The 23058-nt window shown below is 42.2% G+C and overlaps 3 protein-coding genes across 3 annotated transcripts; 2 read left to right on the top strand and 1 right to left on the bottom strand.

Annotated features, from left to right (window-relative positions):
• Positions 1 to 371: 371 nt before the first annotated feature.
• On the bottom strand, positions 372 to 23058 carry cysu (Curly Su). The gene is made up of 10 exons (XM_017168207.3): positions 22585 to 23058; positions 11473 to 11631; positions 5815 to 5897; positions 5417 to 5507; positions 3071 to 3459; positions 2546 to 2719; positions 1367 to 2297; positions 1019 to 1297; positions 861 to 957; positions 372 to 792 (listed from the first exon to the last, which is right to left on the bottom strand). Exons 1-10 carry the CDS (start codon positions 22593 to 22595, stop codon positions 745 to 747), a joined length of 2262 nt encoding a protein of 753 aa, XP_017023696.1. The 5' UTR covers positions 22596 to 23058; the 3' UTR covers positions 372 to 744.
• Positions 6105 to 8627, top strand: LOC108075661 (bifunctional arginine demethylase and lysyl-hydroxylase psr-1). Its single transcript, XM_017168210.3, has 6 exons — positions 6105 to 6340; positions 6468 to 6659; positions 6715 to 7026; positions 7272 to 7401; positions 7526 to 7958; positions 8548 to 8627. The coding sequence occupies exons 1-5, from the start codon at positions 6119 to 6121 to the stop codon at positions 7609 to 7611; spliced, it is 942 nt and encodes a 313-aa protein (XP_017023699.1). The 5' UTR covers positions 6105 to 6118; the 3' UTR covers positions 7612 to 7958; positions 8548 to 8627.
• On the top strand, positions 13319 to 13725 carry LOC138929034 (vasotab-TY1). The gene is made up of 2 exons (XM_070287568.1): positions 13319 to 13541; positions 13605 to 13725. Exons 1-2 carry the CDS (start codon positions 13322 to 13324, stop codon positions 13673 to 13675), a joined length of 291 nt encoding a protein of 96 aa, XP_070143669.1. The 5' UTR covers positions 13319 to 13321; the 3' UTR covers positions 13676 to 13725.

Raw genomic sequence — 23058 nt, 5'->3', positions numbered from 1 at the left:
GATTTATTTGGGTCAATGCGAGGCGATGCTCAATACGAATCTTGGCGAACTTGGCTGCTGATGTTGACCACAACGATGATGAAACTGACTTTGCTCAAAAAAAAAAACTGAATTTCCAGCGCGAAACCAAAGAGTTCCTATTATGTATAACTGTTTAGTAAATAAACAAATTCTTTAAAAGAACTTTAAACTTTTCTTTTTGGTTAAAGAGATTAAAAGATATTTTCTTGTCTTTACAAATTTAAATAGTTATTTCAAGGAAAATATACACAAATCTCCACTTACCTCACATTTTATGGATACTCCTAAACCCATATAAATTCCTCCATGTAATTTTTTTTTAATTTTATTTAAAAAATAGTCGCATATACAAAACTTACATCGATACATATTTTAAGAGTTATTCATGTTTTCTTTATCGCTTTTTTCCGATTGCTTCGATATGCTTTAACTTAATCGCTCTATTTCTGCTATTTAATAATAATATATACAGAGAATGTATGGGGCATGCACGGAAATGCTGGAAAGAGCTCTGGAGAGAATGGCAGTGTCAAAACTACTACTGACTGGCTACAGAAGGGCTTAATGGGCGGTGTGGATGGTGGGCACAGACTAGTAAGGAGACTAAGCAGTGAGAAAAAGGAAAGAACAGGACGTTCCGAGACGGAAGCTACAGATACAGACGGTGGTGGCCAAAAAATGAAACGAGATTGTTGAACGAAACGTGGAAAACACAAATGGCAGTTACTTCCTAAAGTTCAGCAGCGTGTCCGGTATTTCATTGATGTAGTTCTGGGAAATGCATATATGCCAATATAGTAAAGTATAGGGATGATAATTAAAGCTTTACTTAAACTTACATAGAGTGAGGGATCTACGCCATGGCCGCCAAAGTCCGCCCACTTGGTCAGATCAATTGAGGGAATGATACCGCTCTTGCAGGGCACTCGGGGGTTGCTAAAATTGAAGCGAATAATTAACGAAACTATAATAATTTATCTAATAAATCAATACATACATTTCGTGATCTGGCAAAACCATGGGGTAGATCTGCACGGTATCAATCAAGTCGGTGTTGTCGCAGATCAGCCGGGATAGCTTCGCCTTTCGGATCTCCTGTAGCTGCTCGGGGGTAAACGAGGATGGCTGATTGGGCAGCTCGTACCAGAAGCGGTCTCCTCGACGCAGGTAACTCATCTGGGTGGCAATGACACAGGCAAAGGTAGGTCCCAGCATCGAACCTGGCAGGGATTTCTCCGAGACGCCGCCAGACCAAAGATCAATATCAGCAGGGTGCCTGGAAGTTATATAAGTTTTGAATACTTTTTTCCGGAAAATATTAGTTAATTCTCTCTATAATACTAACTCAAATATGCTGCCGTAGCGCAGAACCGTCTCGTTGGGCATGGAGCCGTACATCTCGTCCCAGGTGTTTGAGGTGGGCAGTCCGCAGAATTTACGGAACTCCATGTAGCCGGGAATGCCGAACTCGCGGCCACGCTGCATGTTGAACGACACCAGATCCATGCCGAAGCGGGCGCCCTCCTTCTTGAACAGATGGTTGGTCACCTCCTGCGTGATCGAGTCGTCCATGGCCTGGGCCACCTGGTTCATCAGGCCCATAAAGTACTCGTCCAGGACTCCGGCGCGGTACAGGTCGTAGGGTCTGCGAATGAGGTCCGACAGTCGCTTCGAGGCAATGAACTTGTGGGCCTTGGACCACCGCTCCACCGCAGTGGGCAGCAGGGAGTGGCCAAAGCGGAAGGCTGCTCCGGCAAAGGAGTCAATGATGCCGGGATTCACTGTCGAGTCATAGCCGTCCCAGTAGCCATCCTTCTGCAGAACCAAACCAAACTTCTCCATCACCTCCTTGCCCAGCAGAATGGGCAGGAACTCGTTGAATGTCACGTGCTGGACGATGGCAATGTTGATGCGTCGGGCCTCCTGGAACAGGGTCTCGTCGTCCCAGTGCTTGTTGATCTGCGACAGGCCGGTGGCCAGGCGGTTGTGCTCACGGGCCATCAGGGTGTGCATGCAGGTGAGCACCAGCTGCTCGTTCACCCGGATTTCGCCGCCCTCGAAGCAGTACATGCTCTTGTTGGGACGTGTGCATCCCTCGTCCGGAATGTCCAGCTTGAGGGGCAGCAGATCCTTTAGACCGTACTCCTGGAACACGGGATTCATGCGCATCAGTCCGCCGTAGCCAGTTCGCAGTTTCCGAGCAAAGGCCTCCTTTACTCCGTAAACGGTATTTGCATCAATCACGCCGGTCAAGGTGTTGAACTGCTGACGGGATCCTGAAAAGGAGTGTTGAATTTGGTTAGTTGAAGGAGAAAAGAGTTAAAATACATATTCAAATCTCTAACAATAAATAAAATATTTGGAAATTCCTATATACAAATATTTAGACAAAGTGATCTTAATCGAAATATAATTCAGCAATCTCTTCGTTTAAATTAGACAATATTTATTCCTTTCAATCTTTTATATTTCTATATATTTCATAGATTTTTTCTTTCTATGTTTTAAAATACAAAAAACTCACCCAATTTGCAGCCTGGTCGTGGTGAGGGGAAACCGCGCACGAAATCAATGCACTTGACATTAAACAGACGGTAGAAGTAATCGTCATCGGGCACGCGGATCTCATTGCAGTACGGATGCTTCAGATGCATGGGCCGCTTGCAGCACTCCTCGGGGTCGTTGCGGTTAATGGGATCTGAAATCGGAGATTGCGCCAACATTAGATCTCCGTTCACACCATTAAAATATAAACAAATTTATTATACCTAAAATATATATAGTTTTTAATCGTTATTCAATCGAAAGCAGTAATTTTTAAAGCTGCAACTTATAAATTTCAAGAATATCACGTCTAATAGATAAATGTAAGTTTTATCTTCACAAATTAATATATTTTCAAATATCAATAATAATAGGCATGTTTAGTATCCCTCCAAAGACTTTGCTTTAGACAAGTAAGTAAAAAACATATATTTTCATAGTTCCCTAAACGAAATTCTCTTAAATTTATTCCTTGATCTTTTCATCAATTACTTAACCAACTCACCCAGCGGCGTTCCCGTGAGCGTAAAATCGTGATCCATGAACTGGCCCCAGGCGATGACCATCACAGTGCCGGCATGATCGTGGTAGCCGTCGTCGGGATGCATGGTGCGGGAGACCACACGGGAGAAGGGCAGATCCCGGCCAGTCACCGAGATTCTGGGTGCGTTGATACCGTCCGCATATAGCGGTCCGATCAGGCGCTGGAATGGAGAATTGGCTGCCCCCCAGGTGGGGTGCTCGATGTTGTTGCAGAGACCATCGAAGCGACGGTACTTCCCCGGACGACACTCCACGCCGGCGAAGAAGGGTGGACACACCTCCCGAATCAGGGTCTTCGATGTGTCAATGGTGGGCAGACCCTTCTCGATCTCCTCATAGGACAAGCCGTAGCTGAAGAAAACAATTAGAAACGGATAAATATTGACCGAATCTGTCAAGAGTAATTATTGCTGCATCCAAACGCAACTGCGGATATCGCTCAACTTGGCTTTTCCTGTCGCCGCTTTTTCTACGTGTAAGCTTGAGATTTTTATTGAAAAATTGCAAAATTATCGTATTAGCCCAGTTAGCAAACGGACCGCAATTAACGCGCTTTTCGACTGGCCGACAGATATTGAAGTTGATGCCTGACGTTGACAGTGGCAAATTTTTATATACTTTCAATTGGTATCTGGGTTTTTTTTATGCTGACAAACTGGTATTTAGTTGGCGGAGGAAACTGAGAGAAGAGTGTGCCGCCGCCAAAGGGACCGACACCAGCTCTTCCTCGAGTGCATGAGAAAGCGAGAAAAGCCAAAGGGAAACGGCGTCCGGCCGCCAGCAGTTGCATTGTTGTGCATTTGGGAAGTGAAAAACCGTGAAACTTCACAGTCAATTGGGTCTGTAATTTACCCTCAGCTGGGTGTTGTGGGTCGAAAAGCGTGAAAGTATACAAGAAGTGCAGAGACCGGAGATCTATAATGGTCCATCATTGATTTATTGGGGCTATTCCACGCTCTCAATAGAATGCCAAAAAAGCCAGGCAGCGGTGCAGCCTCTGCAATGGCCGTTTTACAACATGTTATTAGCCATAATCAAAAGATTATACAACTGCAATTCAGATGTTGCAGCTGCAGATGAATATGCTGCCGAAGAAGAGGACCCGAAGCCCGTCTTAGACAACGGGTCTGAGTGAAAGTCGCACATGGGGAGGTGGTGAGCTTAAAGGCTAGCCAAGACTGCAAAACTGTGGCCAACTGACTCGCCAACCCGCTTACCCAGATTCCACTCCCCTGCACAGCGAGAAATATTAAATAGATAATGGTTGAAAAATGTTTATTATTGAATAAGATATTTTGAGGCTTGAAGCTTGATTTTGGTAATGAAGCGGGGAATTGTAGTTATTATAATCTCCCCCAGTGCAGGGGCCAATCTCTTGGAAAACCAAACTGGAAACGCTGAGCGGCTTCTTCCGCAGCTTCTTCTCGTGGGGGGCAGTCACATGGCGAGGGTTTCGTTTTCAGGGGAGTCACGCGCACTCTCACTGGCTTACTGGCTCACTGGCTCACTCGCTGTTAGCCAAGCCAAAGCGGTCCGTTGCATAATCCCCAGCTCCATCGTCATCGCCATCCGCATCTCCATCCACATCCACATCCCCAACCCCAACCCCCATCTCCGCCCGACTCTGGGCTTGCATTTGTTTACATTTTGGCGCTGCGAGCTCCGCAAATAGCTGCAAATATTTCTGTGTGGCAAAAATGCGGTTGCGCCAGTTGGGAAGAAGGCTTCGACGAGCTCTCGAATGCACTTCTTCGGCTGCCAGCGACTACTGGCCATCAGTCAAAGCCGCTGACAATTAGCATTTGCATGTGCCAAACTTTCAAAAAGAACCAAGGCACACAGTCAGAAAAAATGGATCAGTTTTTGGATGGATATTATGAGGACCAATTATTATTTAAATTAAACAACGGTTAACAACGGCTTTTCTATAACTAGAAAATAACAAAGACCCTTTTTAAATAAAGGAAATATTCAGCTTTTGTTTGAAAGAGAATTTTTTTCTATCTGTGCCTATGCCTTCGAGCTTGAGTACCGATTTGTGGCGAGCGTAGAACCTTGGAGGCAAGAAAAGGCTCATGCATATTTGATGACTGCAGGCGGTCTTTTCGGTGGTTTACTGGTGCAGTGGCTCTGTGGAGCACCGTTCCACAGAACAGAGCAGTGGTGCACGACTTAACTGCCTTGTCATGCGTGATTTGGCAATCGTTATTAGCGCCGAGGGACATGGTCGTTGGAGTTGGAGCGATGGAGATGTGGATCGTGGGCGTGCCAGGGCAACTTTCAAATGCGTTTAGCGCTGATTACTTACGTGCGGGCCAATTGGATGGAAATGTCGAGCAGCAGTTCGCCCACAGTGGCCAGTTCCTCCGGCTTCCAGTCCGACTTTGGTTGGGCCACATCTGCAACAACAAAATACATGGGATTAGTGCGAAGCTCATTTAAATTAAAGGAAGTGGTTAGCAGTGAACGGGCTGGTCTCGACTTTGCTTGAATTTATTTAAAAGATTTATTTAAACCTTCAAAGACCAATTTGAACAGAATAAGCTTACAAATAAGTGTATCTAATTCATTATAATTATTTCTTTAAGAGTATAGCCCTTTGATTTTCTCAAGGAGTTACAACGAAATGATATATACCAAAATATTCAGCTATAATTTGCTAAGCATAATGATCCATTATTAAATAACTATATCTTTATTACTCACGAATTCGCTTGCGTGCATCCAAGTAGGCGGCGTTGACGGCATCGTAGGTGATGCAAGTTCCCGGTCCATTGTTGTAGGGATTTCTGCAAGTAAATTGAAGTGAAAGTGATTTCAATTGACTGTAACTGGCAATTTGTCCCTTATCACATGCTAACCACAAACGCAACCACCCTCTGGAAGGCCTGCGCAGTGCCAGATAACCAAATTATTGCCGGGCCAACGAGCTAAAAAGCCACGTTAAAAGAACAAAGCCAAGTTCTGTGTTCAGTAGCGAACTTGACGTGGCCACAGCAGCATCGTAAGGATGAAGGATAAGGGAGACCTGAAGCGGGCTCGCAGTAAACTTGTGGAAATACTGAGTGTCCATAAGGCGGACTTATATGATAAAAGGATTCAGGAATTATTGCAGAAATCTTGCCTTGAACATGAAGGATTTGAAAAGTGGATGAAGTGGTTGAAATTAGTTTTGCTGATTATTTTTCTGTACCTCATTGGGAAATACTATTACGAGGAACTTCAGGGAAAGGTATGTGAATTTAAAAATAACTCTCTTTATTATTTTCTTAATAACTTTATAATTAAAAGCGTTTTTCTTTACCTTAAATTCCTGTATTTTATTTCTATTTCATCAAATTAATATTTATCAATTTTAGAATTGTGTTTTTTCTCTGCCACGCACCTTGCGTTATGCCTTCCGACCGCCCGAGAGTTGTGATTTTTGTGAAAATATTAAAAATGTGCCCCGCCTACAAAACATAAGCCCCCAAGAGTTTGAGCAAAAATTCGCCTATAGTGCTGCCCCGGTTATTGTCAGTGATGCCACCCAAAACTGGACAGCAGTTTCGGTAACTCTATACCAAAAACATAAACTATATAAAAATTATATTATGAATTATTTAGCTCTTCAACTATTGGTACTTTCGTGATGTCTATGCCAAGGCCAAGCAAAAGCAGCATATAAGGGAATGCCAGTTTCTGCCATACAAAACAGGATTCCAGGACATATATGAAGCCTTAGATATGCCCGAGGATCGGGTGAATCTGAGGCCGGGTGAGCAGCCCTGGTATTTTGGCTGGAGCAATTGTCATGCCGAAACGGCTGAGGAATTCCGCCGACACTATGGAAGACCCTACTTTCTGCCCGAAAGTTCGGAGAATAATGCAGTCGATTGGTTCTTCATAGGCAGTTCCGGGCTGGGAGCGCAAATGCATGTGAGTAAATGGGATAACAACCTGTCATTACTCATATTTATGTGCTTTAAGCTTTTATATTCTCAGTTCTATAAATTATAGAAATTGTTTTTCACTTTGCAATTAGCAGAAATCCATTAAAGCTAATTGATTCTATTTTAAAGTTGTCGGGTTCGCCAGTTTAACATACTAGCAGGGTGACATTACTATAAATTTTAAGGAAAATAAATCATCAAATATTGTCTGTATTGATTTATATAATTCAGATTGACAACGTGAGACTGCCGTCGTGGCAGGCGCAGTTGGCGGGCAGCAAACGTTGGCTACTGGTTCCACCGCCCGAGTGCTACCTGCAGTGCAAGAGCTTCGATGTGGTTGTCCAGCAGGGCGATATAAGTAAGTATAGGTATATCCTTAGTTTTAGGGAATTTCTTCTCGAAGAAATATTTCTTTAGCCCAGAGAAATATGGGTTGAAACCAACTACTTAGGAAGCACATAACTTTCTTGGCCTCCTTGCAGTTGTGCTGGACACAAACAAATGGTACCACCAGACCTTTGTGCAGCCGGGAGCCATCAGTCTGACCATTGGAGCGGAATACGACTAAATTGGACCGGCTGCCAGTGGGTTTTCCTCGTGACAGGAAACGGCGGCTGCCCCAACATCTCCATCTGCAGACGGGACAAACCAAACACAGACAAAAATATGGCCAACTGTTACTGTTACAGTAACAAACTTAACTTTAACATTGCATTTTGCCAGCCACATTACTCGCTTTTCGCCAGCCGGTTTGTTAATTAAATGCCAAAAACACGCAAATTTCTTATGTCGAGCTGCGCTGAGCTCGGTGGCCCGGGAAAAATCTAACCAAAAATGGGGGCCGGCAGGCAACTTCCTCGAATGGTGCGACATGTAAAACGCGTGTCAGGCGACAACGATGCGTGTTAACAATGCGTAAGTATTAAGTAATTACAACAACATCCAGAGCAGCAGCAGATTCAGCCTAAAAGCAGTCTCGGCCGATGAAAATATTCAGAGACAAAAAGGCATAAGAGGCATGGCCAGCACACGCAATGCAAAACCATTTCGACTAAAAGCTGCATTTTTCACGATCTTGCAGACAATATACTCTTTCTAGGGGGGTACTTCGATATGGGTTTGACTTCTTTAACTCATAAATTATGAACGGAATTTTAGAAAAATGTGTGAATTTAAATTAACAACATTTCAGATAATACAAAATTATCTAGGTTTACTCGGGTATCAAAAACTAATAAGAATTATATGTAATATTAGTTTAGTTTCTATTCTAGCACCCCATATATTGATTTAACTCAATCTATTCCTTTTAAAACAACTAAATAAAAATGTTTTCAATATTAAATACAATTTATTAACTTTAATTATTCGAGTTTTAATCTATTAATTCTATTATTTAAATTTGAATGCAGAAAATAATCTTTAATTTGTTTTAACTACATTTAATTTGTCTTTTTTATTGTTAAAAACCCAATTATTTATATTTAATTTCTCCATTTTATAGAGTTACTCACAGTCGCCGCTGCTCCAACCAACTTTTCTCGCATATTTCTTGGGCAAATTTGTCAAATTGAAATCGAAAATGGCAATGTCTGGCACTTAACTGGTCTGCCGGTTAATTTAAGCCACAACAAAAACAAACACACAAATCCAAAAAAAAAAACCCAAAAAAAGGATCACAAAATTTACGGCACTCCGGTAAGTTCAATGTGCGCATAGCCAGAGTTTTGGGCCAACTAGAAAGTGGCTCGCATGCGGCACGCACTATGCATTTTAAGCGAAGCCCCTCCGCCGATCCTCTCAGCTCCGCCCGATTCCAGACCCAAACCCAAGCCCCAGCCCGTCCCGCCCCAGACACGGACTTGTACTTGTTATCCTGATTGTAAAGTATAAACTAATGTTATGAATCCCGGGCGCCGATCGCAGGTGCGCGCAGCTTCGAGCCGGCCAACACACTTCCTGATCGGTATTGAGTTGCAGTGGAGCGGCAGCGCACACGGCGTATGCGTAATATTGTGAATAATTGCAAAAGCGTGTCGTAAACTCGCTGTGAAAAATATTCAAATATCATTTATCTATGCGAACGTGGGTCTCTCGGCCTTTTACAATCTTTTTTTGGGGGTCTGAGCCCGAGTCGGAGAGTCGGCGTCTCTGGGGAGCTACTTCGCTTACGCAGACAGTGGATGGAAAAAGATTCAGATACAGATGCAGATGCAGATACAATTGCAGACTTTCCGCAGACGGAGCAGAGGCCGCAACGAAAGTGGCCCCTGCGAAAACCTGTATTTAAGTTTTTAAGTAGGTTGTTGCGGCCAATTTTCCTTTATTTTCCCATCTGACCGGCAGTTGGTTGCCAACAGGCAACAGGCAAAAGACAACTGGCAACAGCTAAAAGCCAGGTTCAATACCCAGGCCAAAGTCAGCGATAACGACTCACGTTTTGGCTGCCCGGCGACCCCAAAAATTAGCTCCACTTCTCGATGACCCCTAAGCTCTCGAAACTGGCAAAGACAATCGGGCAATTGAACAATTTGCAATCGCTATCTGGATCGTGTGACATTTAAAATATGTATATCTATGCGCTGCCATAAGTGCTACACCGAAAGAAGTCTACGTGTAAGCCATATTAATTCGTTCTTAAACTGAAAAATAGGAAATCTTTGTGTTATATGCGCAATTTAGTTTGTTTAAAGATTAGAGATTTCAAGGAATGAAATTTAATTACATATAAATATTTACTGAAGGCATATACAAGAACTATTTTCCTCTCTTCCGAGATTTTTATATCTATTTTTGAGAAAACAGTCAAAGGTTTTAGTATTTTGACCTTAAATATATATTTTTTTGTGACATTTCTTGCCGTGCAAGTTCAGCTCGGGAGGCATTGTGTGTTGGCAGCATTTCAAAGTCACTTTTCGAAATCATCTCGAGACAAAAGTTTGCCATCAATGGTGGCTACAGCCCCACGGCATCTCAGGTGTTTTTATTCCATTTTAGTGTTTTTATTTTTAGTTTTATTTTTCCTTTGGCATCTGCAAGTGTTGCAATGCCATTTGTTTTGGGTTGCTGCTGCTGCTGCCGCTGCGGCTTTTTGTCGTGCGGTTTTCATTTTTTTTCGCTTACTAATAAATCGCGCCGATGTCTGTCAGGTGACTTCATGATGCGTCCGTCTGCATCACATGACTCTGGAGCTAAAAGGCAGGCTAAAGCTGCAGCCACCAAGCTGTCGACGCTATTCGAGGCCAAAAAGCATTTGCTGATTGCCGTTAACGAGCCGCCGTGACAGCGGGTGAAACGTTAGGAGCCACCATCATCACAGCTGAGAACACAGACCTGTGTAATCGGAGACGAAGGAATGTTTTTGTCGCCTCCGGGGACGGATATATAAGGGAGTAGCTGGAGTCGGCTATATTCATTGAACCAATTGCAAGAGAACCAGTGCCATGCGATCCCTAACTTTCATAGTCCTGATCATCACCTTTGTCGCTCTTTTTTGCCTGGACAATGTTCTCAAGGTGTTAGCGGGCTGCCCCTCAATTTGTCGCCTGAACTATCGACCAGTTTGTGGGTTTAGATTCGAATCCGAATTACCAAACCACTGCACCTTCCTCAACCTGTGCCTCCTTATTCTCTACACTTGCAAAACCAAACAAAGTGAGTATTTTGGGAAATAAGATTAAAATATAAAATAATTCTTCTATAATATACCTAAACATAATAAACTTATATTTTGCAGAATGGCACACAATGAGCACGGAGCCCTGCGAAACTCCTGGCCGAAATTGTGATGAAATTATTTATTATTTTAGCAATAAAACGGAGCTGCTTACATTACGAGGCGTACACGATGATGACTAAAATAACAATAAATAAATTGAAAACCCCAGAAAGACTTTGATTTGCCGCCCTTTTAAGCGGCAATGAAGACATCGCCTGTCAAATCTTACCACCAACTTGGCTACCCGCTCAGCAGGCCTCTGCAAAAACAGAAGAAAAAATGCACATATAGATATATCTCCCCCTCTAGGCATTGCAGGTTGAAAAAATCAACGTCAACAGGCGGCTGCCGCTGTTTCTGCTGCTAATGATTAGCTCAAAGCTCGTACTACGCCGTGTTGTCGTAGGTGTAGAGCCGTGTTGCAGCCGCTCAAACAAGCTGGAACAGTGCAAGCCAAGATTTATGGGTGTCAGTCTGGCATTCGTACACAGGGAGAAAATATCAGCAAAATCGGTTTTGGTGAATTCTTTATGATTTTCTAATATTTTGTACTGTTTAAGCCTTGCCAAAGTTCCATTTTTTCCCTCTCTGCACCACGTTTCGGTGTCAACACTCAAATATTTGAGACCCAAACATAACCCAGAATGCCACCGAATGGGGCTCTTTCCGCCATTCCGCATAGCCAAACACTCGGTTTCTATTTGTACTCACAAAGTGCCGCGAAATAGGTTCACGTTGTAGTCGTAGACGGAGGAGCGACCGGGTCCGGCCAGAAGAAGGGCGCAGTCGGAGCCGTGAGATGTCTGGAGCTGCTCGCCGAACTGATGGTACTGCGCACGCGCCACAGCCACCAGAGATAGTAGAAGTATTCTGCAAATGAAATGTAGACATTAGTGGGTTTGTTTTTTGATAAAGTACTTGAGGCAAGAGTTGGCAAATTAGTACGTCAATATAAAAGCACATATGCAGCGGAGGCGACACGCCCCGTTGACAAACAGAAACACGCCTGCGGCCAAAAGCATTAAACAGTTGGCACGTTGAACAGTCTAAAAGTTGGGCCAGAGTTTGACAAATTGAGTTGCAGACACATTAGGTTAGCAAGATGTTTACTTTGGTATTTTTTTGTAAAGAATTTTGCATAAGTTTTGAAAGTATAAACAAAATATTACCCATATGTATGTACAGAGATCTTATAATGTAATTGCAGTTGTTACTTGATTAAAGACCAAAAGACTTAAGATCTTAGAACCAGTTTTCTATTCATTCATTGAAACCGGAATTTTATAATTTATAAAACAAAATTAAAAGGATCTATTCATTGAGAAATAAAATTGTAAACATAAATTCCAAAAAATTGTATGCCAACTAAGGTTATATTTTTCCATATTTTGGTCCCTCAGTAGCTGAGTGGTCTGTCGATTGGCAGCCAATGGAACCCATGTCCCGGTCTGCATTGTCTTCAGACAAGCCATTGTTAAGGGGCGTTTCTTTATTCGTCGGAATTCGACATCTGACATCTGGCAACTGGCAACCTTGCCTTTATTTCGCGGCTTTAATGCGCTCAGATTTATGACTTGGAGCGCGTGTTAATCGCTTGTTAGCTTTTGTCGCCTCACAAAACGAAAGCCAAAAACAAAACCCCATATTTTCGGACAATTGTTAACGGCTCTTGGTGAGTATTGATATTGATTGCTATTGTTAATGCTGCCCTGCGGCTTTGGCCAGCAGTGAAAGTCCCAGAAATGCCACGCCCCGCTTCTTATATAATCGAAAAAGAGGCTGGCCTCGGACACCCCTTAACACACATAGAGCTTAAAGTGCTTGAAGTAAATTAATTGAAATTTTGAAAGTAATTAATTGTTTAATTATAAGAGTCTGCAGCCTGGAGTAGAATTAATTAAATTAAATTATAATTGTTATTAGCTAAAAAACCATTCGTTTTTTATGTGTTCTAATCATAAAATGCAATTAAAAAGAAGGCCACTGCTGTCTTAATACTTTTACCATCAAATTACAACAATAGTTCATTAATTAATATATAAAATAAAAAAAATAAAATAGATAGCAGCTGTTTATGTGCAATTTCCCCCAAGATCTTCAATGATTGTTGATAATAAGTAAAGCTGTAATAACACTCAGCAATAAATAGTGAAAGTAATATGCTTTTCATCTCTATTGAGGGTCTCGTTTTGACGAAGGGCACAGCTCCCTGGGCATCGTAGATTTGCTTATATAAGCTGTAAGGGAAACAATAACGCACTTAAGTCCTTTCACTTTTCATTTGACAGTTGGGCCGTGGCTTTCTTTTCCACTGACCAAGTAAAATGATATACCTTTTATAGGTATCGCCTTTCCAGGGTTCACTGAACCCCAGTATTTAGCTGAAAGGGTTTAAAAGCACCTGCTTACATTAAGCATATTGTAATTTTTGTATGTTGAACATCTGCTTCGTGAATGAATGCCACAAAAAAATATGTTACTCTTTGTTATTGATTCTTATAAATACCCTAGCTAAAGTAGATAGGCTCATTTTTAGTCTCAGAACTTTTGAGCTTACAACATGAGGGGTGTCTGTATCGTTATGCTCATTTCCCTGAGTGTCCTGGCCTTGGCTGAAGGTATTAGGGTTAGGCCTCCTGTTCTGCCTCCTCCGTGTCCTCGAGCCTGCACAAGGGATTATAGGCCTAGGTGTGCTGTTTGGAAGAGGGCTGGCCGAACCAGTGTCTGCACTTTCCCCAATCCTTGCACTTTGGAAAATCAGATATGCCTAACGGGTCAAAGTAAGTGCATGAGAACTAAGTAAAATGTATTATCACATGATAACTAAAACATTTATTTAACAGATTGGCAGATTCGAGATGAGGATAGGAAGTGCTGGCGTGATTCTCCCGACTGCGATACTATTCGAAAGTAAACTGCATTCTATAGGTGTTGATGATCTGGGCCTCTGAAAGACCAAAGGAACTTAAATAATTGTCACTTGTATCCTCTGAATTTTTTACCATAAAAAAAATACAATAAATAAATATTAAGACACCCTTAAGGCTCGATGCGATCTAGAAATAATGGAATCTTGTGGAATTTCAAGACCTTAAAATCTGATTAATCTCAGTTCCCACCAAATTAACCGAAGATTTGCTCACTCTTGACCGTTGACTGGCCATAATTTGCAGTTTCGCAAGACTTTACGCGTTAAATGCTTATTAAATCTGGTTACCAGCGAGTTTGCTTTCATTTCGGCTGCTTTGTGAGCGAGTATTTTCGCACAGAAGCGGATTTGGTTCAAGGCTGCCCTTAAAATATTTCACAGAAACGTGGAGCTGGTTTTCGGTTCGTTTCGTTTACGATCGCAGTGCAGTTCATTAGCCGTCATGACAGGGCAATTAGAATGCGAACAAAACGCATTCGCCCACACAGACACTCGGGTCGGTGATTTTTTTATTAGCCCGACATGCCACGCCCATGCGCGTGCCAAAATGGGGGCGAAGGAGGGGACTAGGCTCACAGATCGGGGGCTACCGAACCGATATCGAATGCAATGCAGACCGTAGATTTAATTGCCGCACCGGAGATGCAGATCAGAGTTGCTGGCAGCGGGGCAGCGGGCCACTGCGTAAGTCAATTAATTGTTGCTCGCCTTTGGGGCGACAGCTTTTGTGAAAGGCCAGCACGCAACGTCCTTCTGGCCAAGAGCCGATGCCAAAAGCCAATCCAGCACTGCCACAGCGGCCACAATTTATGCGCACTCGCATGCATATGCAATCTTTACACCTGCCCGCAAGAGTCAATTAATTTCGCCTCGTCGATGGCTGGCCAAACGACTTTTACACAAAAATCCATCGCAGCGAAGCAGTGCTGGCTAATCCGTGGCACTTGGTCACAGCCACAGTCACAACCACTCGGTGTATCTGGGATGGCACACATTTTGGCGGCAAAATCCGACCTTTTTCGGCAAAAATAGCAACTGTCCATGCACCAAAAGAAATGAATTATTAATGCTGCTAGAATAATGCAGAATATAATCTATAAAAATTTACAGAGTTTTTAAGTAAGATATCTTTATATTACAAATTGTTTAAAAGAACTTCTGCCCTTACACGTTCTTACACTTAACAATTCAACATATGTTTTGGAGAATGAATAAAATAGGTACATCTGCTTTATGAACTTTCCTTTCAAGCTCTGCTCTATAAATACTGCATTCTAAACTTTTAAACTTATTGCATATCTGTTAACCTTATCATATACAACATGAGGGGTAGCTTTATTATTTTTGTCATATCCTTGAGTGTTCTGGTCTTTGTGGAAGGGGTCTCTTCAATAAAATGCAATCAGAGTTGCACAAAGATTTATAAGCCTCTTTGTGCCACTTTGAGAAGGGGTTCTAGGACTACTACTTGCACTTTTGCCAATGAATGTATTTTGGACTCTATAAAATGCCGCCAGAGGCAAAGTAAGTTATTAATTGAATAAATATAAAAAACGATGTTAAAAAAGTATTCATTTAAGCTTGGGAAATACTAGACGCGAATAAGAAATGCAAAAGGGATAGTTGCAATTGCAGAGATCTTTTGAGATGAAGTTAATGTATAATATAATATATAAACCCATGTACTTATTTATTGGGAATTTTCTTATAATAATATTATTTGTATATTTTAGTTTTCGGCATAAACGTTACCACAACCTTATTTATTTCGTGTGCATTTTGCGAACAAAGAACAGGCGCAGTTACCCAATTATAGTCGCCATATAGGACTCTCCCTGAGCGATCTGCGCATGTTTAAAAGCGCATCCAAAAGTTGACATTTGCTAATAATACCCGAATATTTTTTCCAAATCCAAAAGCCAACACTTTAATTGCCCCGGTGCATTGTTGGGCGATGAGTGGTGGAGGTGGAGGAGAGCTGCCAGTGGCTGATTGTATCAGGGTATAGCTCTGATGCTACTTATGTCATCTCCGCTGTAATACCTGGGATCTGGGACTTGGGACTTGGGACTGGCGGACTTGGAACCCCCATAAAGAGGCGTGCCAAGAGCAGACGTAGGACTTTTTGTTCGGATCTCGCTTTGTTTGCAGCTCGTTGCCAACTTGCCACATCGCTCGCATTGTTTATATGTAAATTGCATGCCCCGACTCCTGGGCTCCAACTCGGAGTGGCTGATGTCATGTAAATGTGTGGAAATGACTTTTGAAATGCATAGGGAAAATCATAATTTATATGCTCAGCGTTTTCATTGATAGTGATTGAGTATGTTGTGAGGTGAAAATATGACAGATGTCTGAAAGTGCATCAGAGGTATTCAGTTTTTCTCTAAAGAAACCAATCGCATTTATTAAACATACATCTTGCCAATCGAGGCTTTCAGCTAAAAGTTCACACCATTTTACTCAGATAGTGTAGATGACATTGCCTGATTGCATGATAACTGAGTGTAATTTATAATATCCAAGTATTAAAGAGGAGATGATTTTCATGAGCATTGTTTATTTAATTCATAGCTCAGGGAGTTTCTATTGATTTTATAAATAATATAAAGGCAGAAGTATATATTATTTGGGTATAACTTTTAATAGCATTGCCAGACCTACTTTAGTTTGTTATGTGAGACTTTAGCTCATTTATATCAACAAGTCTTTAGTATTTATATAATTTATTCTATATTTATATATATAATTTATTTTTCAACTTCAGAAATGTGTTTAACATTTAAAAGCCATTTGTGTTAACCTTGTTTTATTTTGATTGGATTTCAACCGCCACTGTCATATATTTTTTCTGCATGCCTGTAAATCGAAACCTCTTATTAAAGATCATTTATCATTAAGTAAACCTTAGTTAAAGCCACTCAATCGCCACGAGCCGAGTGCCGATATGTAAAGATCGAGATATGTTGCTGCACTTCTGTGTATTATTTTTTCCCAGTCGCGGCTAACCCATGCTGAGTGGATCTCGTTTCTGGGCCCGATTGCTAATGCCAGTCAGAGACTCGGGCTGTTTTAATTGTTGCACTTAGCCAAGCTCTGGCCAATTGCTTAATTGATTCTGGCCAGACAGGTAGCAAAGCTCTCATGTCTTCACATCCGCCTGGCATTTCGCAGGCAGCGGGGCAAAAAGCGGCAAAAACACATCCATCGATGGGGCACACATGGCGCATACTTGATAAACGGCAGACCAATTGCAACATGACGCACATTTATGTGGCATTAGTGTCGCCTTCGATATTTTATTGTGCCATAAATTGGCAATGCAAATGCAGATTCGATGCCACAGAGCATGCGGACCGATAAGCGGGCCAAAGCTGCCTTAATTCGCTCTATGACCCACAAAAAATACGTTTGCCAACCAATCTGTGAGAGAAAATCTATTTAAAGTTGAGCGGAGTACATGTAGAAAAAAGTGTTTGAACTCTTTATTACTTTAAAAAAGTAAAAAGTAATTTAAAATTTCTTTTTAGATTTAAATTAGTGCCCTAAGTAATAAAGAAACATTTGTATATAGATTAAAATGCAAGTATTAATATTATTTTAGTTCTTATATTCATATTTTTTCCCATGTGTAAATCCCGGCATGTGAAGGGTTTTGATATATCGCCCCAGCAGCACGCAATTGCGATAGCATCTCGGACACGGCTTACGTGCGGTTTATGGACTGCAGCAACAAGTCTTTAATAGAATGTAACCAAAGCTGCAGCTGGCCAGGCAAACAGCCAACAAGCCAAAAAACTAACTGAATTCGACTCCGATCTGCGGTCCTCCTGACTGATAACCGAACTGGCTTGCAATCTGACGCTTTAACAGCTTATTAATTGGGCGTCCGCCCCTTGCAGATTTATACCTGGCCAAAAGCGCGGCTAATTGCACACAAATTGCGGCGGCTAAGCTAAATCAGCCAAGAGTAAATCAGCGAGACGGAGCAGCGACAAATTCAATGCCAGCTCTTTGGCCAAAAACGCTCAATGCAAAACTGGCTGCAGTGCCGCCGTTCGATTGTGCATAAATCAAATGAAAAACCACTTTTGCGACTGACTTTGATTGCACACACACGGGAAGAAAATGATTCATCAATTGAATTAGTTTTCATATATCTTAAATAATAAATATATTAACACTTTAAATATGTACTTGTTGACTTAAGACTCAGCTTCTTCAGGAAATATATTTATTTTCTTATATTTTTTAGTTCAAAATCTTATCAAGTTAAACCCAAAATGTATCCATTCGATGACATATGCGATTTTTGCTATAGAAGCCCCTTGATTCATAGATTTTTCTCCGTGCAGGACTTTGTGCGTTGGCTGTTGGCGAACAAGCAGACCGCCTTGACTTTCTTAGCCGCAATTCGAGTGCTCTCATCTGCGGCTGAGCATCCTTCAGTGCTCCGTTCCCAGCCTCAAATACATACCCATCCCCCTTGACGAGTGAGCCACGTGAGCAGCAGCAGACTTTTCAGCCTTTCACCAGTCCAAAGATTCCCCAAAATAGCTGCAACAATTACCAAACATTCAATAACTCGTAATGGCTGTACGGTGTCTGGCAATTGGCACATCGTCTTGGATCATCATCATCGCCATCAACCATCAATTTGAGTGCGAATGTTGCAAGCGCGGGTAAAAAATAAGCACAAATAATAAAACACATGAGCACTCCACTTGGCCTGCCTACAAATGAGCCAAGTGATTATTCGGGTTCGACTCCGAGCTGAGCCTGGCATTCGAGTGTTGCGTGGCCCAGCATACCGACATGCAGCATACTTGGGCTTTATTTAAATAGTTTTTCCGAAACTATGAAAAGCAGCCGAAAATATGTAACTGCTGGTTGCATCTGTAACTATTACTGGCTGCTGCTGCTGTTACTGTTCAATTTGCTCTGCCGGCTCACAGTTTTGCCATCCGTTGCCACATCATTTCTGACGAGTGCGCATACAAATCACAGCCAGCACAGGCACTGCACGCCATTTGGGTTACCAGGGCTCTCACGATCCCGATCGGCGCCGGTTTCTGGGCCGAATCTGTAGCTGTAAATCTGTATCAGTATCCGTATCCGTATCTGCTCCATCTGCTGCGAGTTGCGTCGACAGCCGCTGCATTTCAATTAGCAATCTGCTCAGCGGGTTCTCTGATAAGGCGGGCGTGGCGACACGTCGCCTTGATCCCACGGCATTTCGCTTTCAGTTCTCACGCTCGTGGGCGGGCTTAATCACAGTACACAGAGGAAAATAACAGGTAGACCACTAAAAAACTCAACAAAATAAGTAACAGTTTAATTTTGCATCAATTAACAGACCCATTATGGCAATGGATATATTCTTTAAAATTCTCCAAAATTCTTGTTAGAGTCTTTATAGTTTGGAAATAGTTTTAAAACAAAAGTTGTATTGTGACTTGATATGATTTCAGAAGCTTATAATTAATGCAAACAAGGTATCTTTCTCTTTGTTGATCTCACAGTAGCCCATATATTTTGATTACAATGATTCTCATGTCCATTTCCCTATGGGAAGTATTTCACGTGGGCCATAAAAATTTCGTTTTGTCATAGTTATTTGTTACACTTTCTCGACCCGTGAGTCGGCAAATAATAAATTCAAAATAAATAAAAGATTTTCACCAAAACGGAAGACAATGCTCGAGCACTTTTCGGGGGCCCGAAGATCGCAGGTGATGATCACGTAGTGGTACCAACAAATGAATCTAAATGGGAGGTCCATTCATAAAGAGGGGCATGCTCAACCACTCTACTCAATCAAACCATCGCCGACCTCTTCAATCATGATCCCTGCTCGTTCAGCTTTCTTTTGTTATAACATCAATCAGTGATGTTCGCGAAATCGAAGCGACCTCCGGCCAGGGCGCAAAAAAAAAAATATCTAATTAAAAAAAATATATAACGAAAATAGAAAACCGATTCAAGAGGTTGTTGTGGGCAGGCATGACGTGAATTTGGCTTTTGAAAGTGAAATGATTTCGAGCAATTTACGTTAATGTAGCGCATTAATGGCGCATCATCGGCAACATCCGAGAGCAGGAGATCTTTGGGCCAAAAGTGAATGTTGACCAGCATTCACTTCAAGAAATCGAGCAGTTGCCAAATGAGTATGTACCCGAAAACACATATATCCATCACTGCAAGGCCTCCGCCAAATGATTTGTTTCATTGCTTCCTCGTCTTAGTTTTTGGGGGCAAGGGATGGCCGGAGTTGTGCGAGTAATTGTGGCAGACACATCAGCCAGACATTTGCCCAAAAAAGGGGGAAAACAACGGCAATATGCTACCACAAGTCATGGCTTTTGGCTGCCTCTTGTCTGTTGAACCTTGTAAGGCGGTTTATGTAATGGTAACGAAGCCATAGCCACAGATTTAGCCTCAAGCAGCCTTTGTATATTTTTTGTTCAACAAAACAAAGGCCCCCAAACACTGATCGATATAAGTGCAGGCGAATTTCTTCAGTTTCAAAGGCTCCACGATTTTCTGCATTTTAAACAAAGGGTTTTGGCTAATTATAAATATATGAAAAACGAATATATTAAGACAACATTTAGGTAAATTTTCAAATTTTCGATTCAAAGGATATCAATAATTTATTCGTTTTACCTGTGATATCCTAAGCTTACGAAATGCTTACAAAATGTGGCTTATTGAAGTTCAACTGTAGTGGTCTTGGTCCTCATTAATACGCAGCACAATGCCGCTGTTTATCGCCAGGTCTCGATCGATCGTACTCAATTTCGATACCGAGTGTTCGATTGGGGATCGCGATCTTTGAATGCACTTCACAGAGCGCTTTCCAATTTGGCACTAACGCCCTGCCACGATTGTCTGATTTATATGCGGCATGCAAATGGAGTGAGTGAGCAACTGCAGTTGGCGGTGCGAAAAAGTGCTGGCAGCCTTGACACAAATTCGCCAGGAGAGCGGCAGTCACCGTCATTTCTCTCGCCTGCCTGCCCGCAATTATGTCTGCATTTTATTTTATAACATTTCGCAAAAGTGCCGAGGCCGGGGAGACCGGATTTGTGGCAAGTCACGAGGCAGATGTGGCCAGGAAATCAACAGGTTGCTCCGTTTCTGGTCTTCTACATTTAAGGAGAAAGTAAAACGCTGCCTGCAGCCATGATCGATTTCAGCTGGCAACTGGTTGAACGTGAAGTTCAACATCCACTTACACATCCACACGTCCGCGCCATTGTGCAACGCGATTTGAACTTCGCATCAAATGTTAATGACCCCGTTTGGCCATAACTAAAGTCCAAGCGAAAAAGAGCTGAGAGGCTGTTCTTGGTCATAACCATGTTTTATGGGTCTTCGGAAAACAAATCAGCGAACGAGGCGACCCAGCAACCAGCGGACAATTAGCAGGCACTCGCTAAGTTTTTATTTTATGCTCATTGCAGTGCTGCCCCTCGTACACGGCTCTTGGCCGCGTTGGGCCTGATGGCCAGGCTGGGCGAGGTGTGAGCTGCTGCCGGCCAACAACCGTTAGGCGATAGAACTCGCCGGGAAGTTATGGCCATGTCCCGGAGGCCATGACAAATCACCTGGACACGCCCCACGCCGTCTAAGCCTGATTGAAACGAGGGCTAGCGACACAGCCTCGGTAGTCTAAGCGGATAAGCTCCAGCTCGATTGCCTTGCAAAATATCAAGGGGATTGCACTTGCAAAAATGTTCATATTTTTCTAAATATAACTTAATCTTGATAAGATTATAATGACAGCTTGATTGAAAAGATCCAGCTGGATTGCCTTCTGAAAATCACAGGGATTGCATAAGCATTAAGAAATATAAAACATATAAATGGTATATATCCCTGAAATTAAATGACTTCAAAAAATCTTCCTTAGAGTTTTGTTTCAAAAATAAGTTTCGTATGCAATAAAATTGTGAAAACACTGCCTACAAATTAATTATTTAAATTGGTAATCATTTGAATCTTAATAAAACTAAAGAAGAAACTTAATTAGAACTTTAAAATAAGTAAAACCTCAGGACACACCAAAATTGTAATTTTTAAAATAACAAGCCATATTGAATTATTCCCATAAATTAATTCCAATTACTATTCATTATTATTTTCTGTTTTTAAAAAGCTTTAACTGAAGTTCAAAGATCAAAAGATCATCTTTCACCTCCACCTTAATTGCTAGTTACATCGAAACCAAAAACTCCAGCTGAGCTCTATTTTTAAGCCCGCATCGGAGGTGTGATTTCGTACTCTTTTTCGGCGGAAGCTGAGATGGCCAAGAGCGTGACCTATACGCTCATTAATTTTGTGGCTCTTGGCGATGATTTGTTCATCATTACGAGCTGGGAATGGCGCGTGGACGGTCAGATAGAAAGTGGCAGGAAGCCATTAGCATGGGAAGTTGTTGGACAAGCAAAAAAAAAAAAAAAACGCTAACCAACTCGCAGCACAGGTTGGCCTGAATATAAATGAACAAATCAAAACACATATATGGCGCAATGCCGTTTAATCATTCGGCGTAAATCCCCCGGAATGCCGCACACACCGAACGAAACTTTCTGTGCCAACGACATTCAGAACTTTCCAGCCAAAGCAAACATAAACACACACACAATAACTGGAGAACGAGGCGAGAATGTTGGAGAAATGTTAACAGAAAGCCGTCATAACCGGGCGACGAACACGTAAAAATTACATAAAAACGATGAAGATTATGGCTAGAACCAGTCGCCAAGTTGGTCTAGACATTTCCGAGACGATTAGCCCGATCACTTGCCACACACAGGAAATTAACTGGAAAAATGTGTACCAAAACCGAGAGTACGGCTCATTAGGAAATAGCCAACGTTCGTACATACCTTAAGATCATTTTGTTGACGTTGCACGTTGCCACTTGGCCGTTGGCCGTCGTTGCTGTTAATGACTTCTTTAAATGCGTTTTCAGCTGCTTATATGGCACCGTTTGGCTCTGTTTTATTATTTGGCGACCAAGAGCTGTGAATTAATCCAATTATGGCCGCGATGCGACGACTTCTGCGTTCAGTTGGCCTTAATTAATTTTGGGAATGGCGCGAAGAGTTCACCGAGTTCGTTGCCAGAGTCTTTTGATTTTGTATTTTTTTTTTGTGCCACAATTATCAAGCACTTGTTGTAGCTGCGGGCCACTCTTACTATCGGGCTTCGTTTCACCCTTTTGTCACTGCGACTATCGCCTTTTCAATACACTTGCACACACAATACCGCACACACTTAATATGCACTGGGTGTTGGGGTTACCGTTAGCCGTCGGCGCCTCTGAGTCGCTATTTTCCGCCTGCACAACCGCCACGGAG

This window comes from Drosophila kikkawai, chromosome 3R (genome assembly GCF_030179895.1).
Source record: "Drosophila kikkawai strain 14028-0561.14 chromosome 3R, DkikHiC1v2, whole genome shotgun sequence".
NCBI classification, from domain to species: domain Eukaryota; kingdom Metazoa; phylum Arthropoda; class Insecta; order Diptera; family Drosophilidae; genus Drosophila; species Drosophila kikkawai.
This window is presented reverse-complemented; position numbering and strand designations above follow the sequence as displayed.

Excerpts from the sequence above, each read along its gene's own strand:
- LOC108075661 (XM_017168210.3), top strand. The coding sequence starts at position 6,119 with ATGAAGGATAAGGGAGACCTGAAGCGGGCTCGCAGTAAACTTGTGGAA. Across the intron at positions 6,660-6,714 it reads AAAACTGGACAGCAGTTTCG|CTCTTCAACTATTGGTACTT; the intron begins GTAACTCTATAC and ends TGAATTATTTAG. Across the intron at positions 7,027-7,271 it reads GGCTGGGAGCGCAAATGCAT|ATTGACAACGTGAGACTGCC; the intron begins GTGAGTAAATGG and ends TATATAATTCAG.
- LOC138929034 (XM_070287568.1), top strand. The coding sequence starts at position 13,322 with ATGAGGGGTGTCTGTATCGTTATGCTCATTTCCCTGAGTGTCCTGGCC. Across the intron at positions 13,542-13,604 it reads GATATGCCTAACGGGTCAAA|ATTGGCAGATTCGAGATGAG; the intron begins GTAAGTGCATGA and ends TTTATTTAACAG.
- cysu (XM_017168207.3), bottom strand. Across the intron at positions 5,898-11,472 it reads AACCTATTTCGCGGCACTTT|AAATCCCTACAACAATGGAC; the intron begins GTGAGTACAAAT and ends ATTTACTTGCAG. Across the intron at positions 5,508-5,814 it reads GGATGCACGCAAGCGAATTC|ATGTGGCCCAACCAAAGTCG; the intron begins GTGAGTAATAAA and ends TTGTTGTTGCAG.